At 40.7% G+C, this 6,086-nt stretch overlaps 1 protein-coding gene across 1 annotated transcript in view; it reads right to left on the bottom strand.

The window, feature by feature from the left end:
- Positions 1-1,216: 1,216 nt before the first annotated feature.
- dhtkd1 (dehydrogenase E1 and transketolase domain containing 1) overlaps positions 1,217-6,086 on the bottom strand; it is a 10,668-nt gene continuing 5,798 nt past the window's right edge. Inside the window, exons 13-17 of the mRNA XM_068723518.1 lie at positions 5,642-5,806; positions 5,473-5,555; positions 5,097-5,263; positions 2,636-2,721; positions 1,217-2,531 (exon numbers count right to left, since the gene is read on the bottom strand). Of these exons, the coding sequence (XP_068579619.1) occupies positions 2,430-2,531; positions 2,636-2,721; positions 5,097-5,263; positions 5,473-5,555; positions 5,642-5,806 (603 nt within the window). The 3' untranslated portion in view covers positions 1,217-2,429. The remainder of the gene's footprint in view (positions 2,532-2,635; positions 2,722-5,096; positions 5,264-5,472; positions 5,556-5,641; positions 5,807-6,086) is intronic.

Below are 6,086 nucleotides of genomic sequence, written 5' to 3'. Positions count from 1 at the left end.
GTTTGTAGCTTTGTAGATGTCAAACTGTTTCAAAACCAGACACAATGTTTCATAGACGTAGACTGGGTCTCAGGCCTGGACTGACCGCAGGGAGCACCGGGAGACTCGGACAAGAAAGAATAATGTGTGGAATATAAAGACATCTCTGGTTTTGCTGCATCGATTTTTGTTTTTTACTTTAAAAAGAATAATTTATTTGAAAGATTGTCAGTTGTGAGTCAGACGATTGGAGATGAACTGCCTGAGATGAGGCTGCAGCAGCAGGGGGTGATGACAACAAGCTCCAGTCAAGTTTCCAGCAGCCTTCAAAGAACATACAGAAAGATAATAATAATAAATAATTACATCCCGTTAGATCCGATCTGTAGGCTACCTGTAGCTTGCAGATCACCTTCGGATTTATGAATATTTTTGTAAATATACATAAATGTGTATCAGGCATTGTATTCTATCTTTATTCTTTTTACGTCTGCCTTGTACAGCACTTTGGATGCTCGTTTTGATAAGTGACATGAAACTACAATTACACAGAAGAATAGGACTTTCTACAAAACCTGGAGCTTGTTGTCCAGACTAAGAGCCAATCAGCTCTTGGATCAGGCAACAGCCAGGCGTTTCCCATCATGCCCTGGGTCTTGCAGCCAGCGGGAGAGCAGCTGCGGCTCTAAAAACTGCAGCCACCCTGATCTCAGGAGGTTAATGTGCATGACGTCAGAGCAAGTCGGGATCAAGTCGGACACAAATCTAACCAGCATGCATTGTGCGGCCATCGTGGTGATTGATTCAGCGCAGGCCTGGCTCATCTTGAGCGAGCCTTATGTTAGAGCACAAACCTAAATCAGTGGAGACTTTGTAACTTAACTTACATGAATTCAACACTTTATAGAATGTACAATTTGTATTGTTTCCTAACTTTACTTTTTTGTGTTATCCTCCAGTGTGTCCCTGATTCTGACTTTAAGTGTTTGGGCTCAAAATAAACTGTTACTACAGGAAGTCAGTTCGAAGCTGTCTCTCTCCAGCAGAAGGTGATTGTAAAAGTGATTCACAGTTGTAAACTGGCTTTCACAGTGGAGCACTTGGAGAGTGTAATTATGATCTACAGTTCATCATAAAACAATAAAACTACCAATATAATTACTTGAAAGACTATTCTCTTATTACCTCGAGTCAAAGTTAACAGGCTCTTTTAGCAGCATGACACCAGGAGAAAAGAAACATGAAAATAGATTTATTTTAAAATATTCCCATTTGAAATCCATCTGATTTAGTTTATTTACATGGTAATGCCTTCATGTTTTCAGTTTGAACCATGATTAGTTAAAGAAGATGATCAAGCATTTCTTAGCCCAAATTTGTACAATGAAATGTCCAAATACATCGAACTCAAGGATGGATAAACAACTCTTTTCTTTCTTCAGAAATCCAGTTCAAGTACTCCTGTTCTTACAGATACTGAGGATATTTTTAATACATTATACTGATATTTTATGTTCAGACCAGTACAAAAATGGACAACTTGTGCAGAGTGAATGGCGAGCAGTAACATACAACAGGACGACGATCTGGGCTCCTTGCTGAGAGATATCGACGTCAAACCTGGAGATCTTGAAATTCAGCTCATGATCATCCAACTCTACCGGGAGCAGAGTCAGCAAAATTCACAACTGTTCAGAATAGGGATGCACCATACCGATAACTGGGCTTTGATCTCGGCCGATACAGAGTACCGATCCGATACCAGTGTTTCATTAATGAACTGTATGTATCAGGGCCAGGCTGGTTGTTCAATGTGCACACAGAAACCAACAATGTGTTCGTCCGTCTCTCAACACTTTCTGACTTCTTGTCTGTGGCTGTCGGCTCCAAAACCCAGTGGTTACAACTGCAGATCTTTAAGAACTCATCACAAATATGTCGCTTTGATTCCTGAAACGTGGCGCTCGTACCGTTTTGACACAGGCAAGATACAATCCCCAGTGCTACAAATACGACAATCGGCGAACAGACACATTGTAAACATGGCCGCTAAGGCCTCGATTCACATCCCAACCACATTAGCTGTTGTCCTTTTTCATGCAATAGCGCCTCGTCACTGAACACAAAGAATACAGCCATAAATAAGAGAAAAAGGGGAAACAACATTAGAAACAAGCAGACAAGTATTCTACCCTTCCCTTCACCCCATCAACACAATAATTAAAAACCTGTGTTTGACTATGAGTTAAAAATTATCAACACTACTCGCTTCATTTGTATTTGTTATGTATATTAACCAATTTGTCTAAACCGAACATCGTTTAAAAAGGTTCGTGTATCTGCAGTGCACATGTATTGACGATGGTTTGAAGGACCACAGCAGATACCATGACATAGTGTTGTTCTGATGCTGGTGTACTGGTTTTTTTGGTTCCCAGTCTGGTTGAGTCTTAGGAGAAGGTAGCGGTGAGGATGGCCTCTTGCTGCTGCTGATGGAGGATCCCGATGCCGACAGCCGGGGCGGGCAGAGCAGGTCGGCTTACTAACCGGAGCTGAGAAAGACAGAAGAGACGGTCTCGTATGTGTAACATCAACAACTCATTTTAGAACCATTAGGTTTCAGATTGTACACCGTATTATTTGAAAACCTGCTCACCTTGCAGGCCAGCTGCTTCTCAAACCTGGGTGCTACAAAAGACCAGGGACCCATGTTCTGTGGCTCCTCCTGACTCCAGATAAACTCTGTGGAGGATTTGTTTTTTAAATGAGTTACACTGAACGTAAAAAAGAGGACACGACTCAAACATGTGACCTTTTCATGTAGTCTAGGACTCTAGGGGACAGGACGTAGGGAGCATTATTATTTTTAGGGAGTGCTGCTACGTCACATCTGTTGAGAGTTGCACATGAGTAACATTAGCCAGAGCTAAAAAAAAAATCAGTAAATCAGAAAGTTCCTAGCATTCATTCTCTGTATGCATTTGTTTATATATTACAGAGAGTTTAACCTGAGCCAGGCCATGCTTTAAAATATATATATATACACGTCTTTGTTTTTAACAAAATATCGGATCGGAACTCTCTATCGGCTGAATCGCAAGTTCAGGTATTGATTAGCAGAAAATGGTCTGGGAAGATTGCGATGAAGGAATCAAATTATTAATAGATTGATCCTAAACACAATCAGGATATTAATCCTAAATGAAGAGAATTGTGTTAGCTGTAGACTATTTTTAAACCGCGAAGATTACATTATAGCAAAAAAGTTTGAAAGACAACAGTAGAAGAGAGCATCGTGGATAAGGGAGAAATGTTTACAGTGTTGTCAGTACCAGCTCTGCTGTGCTGGTAAAAGATAATGGGAGAAGATCGAATGTCAGCAAATGTATCGTTGTTGAACTTAAAATCAAATAGCTGCAGTAGATACTCAACTCTCTGAGCATATGAATAATAAAACCCACGAACACATTTCAATTGTTCAAACAGGCTGATGGAAGAATCCCTCAGAAGTTTCAGGATGTTAGCTCTCTATGTGAAACCTGCTTCCTGTTCCTCTGATGTGCTGTAATTGTGTTGCAGTTGGTTTGAAGAGCAGAAACTTCAGCAAATACAGTTAACAAACCACAAAATGCAAAGATTTATGGGTAAAGAGACGGCTGTTGACACTGATGGTTCCTTGTGCTCGGAAAGTCTTGCCTAACAAGATGAAGGGGTTCCCAGCCAGAGTCGGGATTGACACTCATTCAGCTACAGAGGGAGGACAAAATAACAGAAACACAATAGCCCTGCAGTGAACACCGGATACACTGATGCACCGGCATTTACGGTTTCTTTGTGAGTCGTCTAATGTTTTCTTGAGGGTTCAGTAATAAAAGTGAAGACTGTCAGACGTCTATTGAAGCTGCCGCACGCTGCTGAATGGCTTTCAACTTGCTTTGATTCACTTGAAGAGCTGCTTTTGTAACGGTTTGTCTGCCCGACACTCACATTTTAGATTGGCTGTATTGAGCGACTCTGGTCCCGAGTGCATTGAAGAAAATTATTTTTCTCTAAGTAATCAATGATTGAACTCAAATTACTTTCTGTCAATAAAAAGGTCAAAGGCCATGAAAGTGTCACCTTTAATAAATTATAGCAGGAATTTAAGGATGAATATCTCAGCAACACCAATACCTACAATTTGTCTGCATGTATTTTTAGTGGGCGAGACTAATGTAACAGTGTCTATGTAGATTACAAAAAAAAAAAAAAATTGGTTAAAAGGATTAAAACAAAATGTCTGCCCCACATTCATATCTTGCATCTGCTTTTTATTACATTGTAGGTTTTTAATTCTGCCCTGTACCTCCAATATAATACTTTTGTCTATTATTTTGTTACATTCAGTTAAAATGATCCATCTTCATTACCATTAAGCTTTAATTGTGGTTTTAACGCATTTTTAAGCTTGAGGTAAAGAACTACAAATTGCTTTTGTGTGTGAAAAGTATAATATGAATAAATGTGCGTTGACTGCAGGGTTACATGGCGTAGCAAAGGGGAAGTTCCTCAGAAATCATAACATGTTTGCTGTGTTTTGCATGTCAGAAAAGAGGAACAGTGGACACAAAGAGACCACAGATTACATTACACCCTACTACCTGCTAGAAGAACTACCCTCTAGCTGAATATACAAATCAAACACATAGTGGACTTAGAATTGATCTCTCAAGTCATTTTAATGCCTCCCTTTGACATTTCTGAGGCAAAACATGTTCCTGAACTGAGGCAAACAAAGAGTTGCAGCCCTAAAACACATATTATGGGCTTTATCAAGTTTGTATTTACTGTGGGGTTATTGTAGTGGCTGTTAACTTGTCCTCTACCATGTTTCTTTTGGGGTTTTTAAGTGATATATGAAGGCTAGTAATGGTCATGTATGGTAAGTAAGTACTTCAAGTTGCGATAGTGTTCATCTGGTTTGCTTGTAATACAGCAGTGCAGGGAGAAACAAACTAAAACATACAAAAATGAACTTTTCCACAACGACTGGACTGCAATCAAACAAACGGTTGTTGTGATGCCGCTCATGAAGCCGGTGTTGCTGCTAACAGTGAAGCTGGACGTCCCACACATACCTTTGGCGTTGGGGTATTTTTTTAGCTCCTGCTGCAGAGCGTCCAGCGGGAACGGACACAGCTCCTCCACACGGACTAGAGCCGTGCTCTGATTGGCTGCTGATGTCTCCCTCTGTTTCAGCAGGGCATAGTAGTGCTTCCCCGAGCACAGCACCACCTTCTGGACACTGCATGGAATAACAAGCGCATGTATGGGTTATACTTTTGAAGAGTCTACCACGTTCGCGCAAACAACCAATGAAAAAACTTGTTTTAGAAAAGTAGTCCATGAACACTACATTGAAGACATCTGAAGCTCTGCTATTTGAACTACTAATTTAAATATATTTCACCACATTGAGGACACACAAATCACTAAATGTTGCGACTTCTGTACCTTTCTGCTGAGACTGAAGTATCACCCAACACTGGTCTGAAAGATGTTCCTGGTGCCAGTTCCGTCAGACTGGACGCTGCCCCCTGAGGACACAACACACGCTGTTGAGCCACTTGCATGGACACATCTGTGTAAAGGAGTTAGAATTATGTTATGTGTTAGCGCTTACAGAAAATCTGAGCAGTGTCTTGGGTCCGACCACAATGAGAGGTTTGCGGAAGTTACGGATCATCTGCCTCCTCAGCAGGTGGAAGTACTGAGCAGACGTTGTGGGGTTGACCACCGCCATGTTCACACAGTCACTGTCCACACCCTCTTCTTTACTGTCACACATCTAAGAAGGGACCAAACAGGACGAGTTAGCGATCATTTACAATCCAGGGAATGTGTAACTTAACACATAAATCTGCTGGTAGAACACACACATTCAGTTAAGAAACACCCAAACTGAAACGGTAAACCAGTTAACAGATAACAGCAGAGACAGAGCCATGCTCTGAAAATAAAATGTTCAGAAATGTAGAAGTGTGTCAGCAAACTGGGAATGACAAATATATAAATAAATTGAGACTTCAGACTAAGTACACACATATATATATATATATACACACACA

This window comes from Cebidichthys violaceus, unplaced genomic scaffold, assembly GCF_023349555.1.
Source record: "Cebidichthys violaceus isolate CVI_PGR_0920_01 unplaced genomic scaffold, fCebVio1.0.p SCAF_3, whole genome shotgun sequence".
NCBI classification, from domain to species: Eukaryota; Metazoa; Chordata; class Actinopteri; order Perciformes; family Stichaeidae; genus Cebidichthys; species Cebidichthys violaceus.
This window is presented reverse-complemented; position numbering and strand designations above follow the sequence as displayed.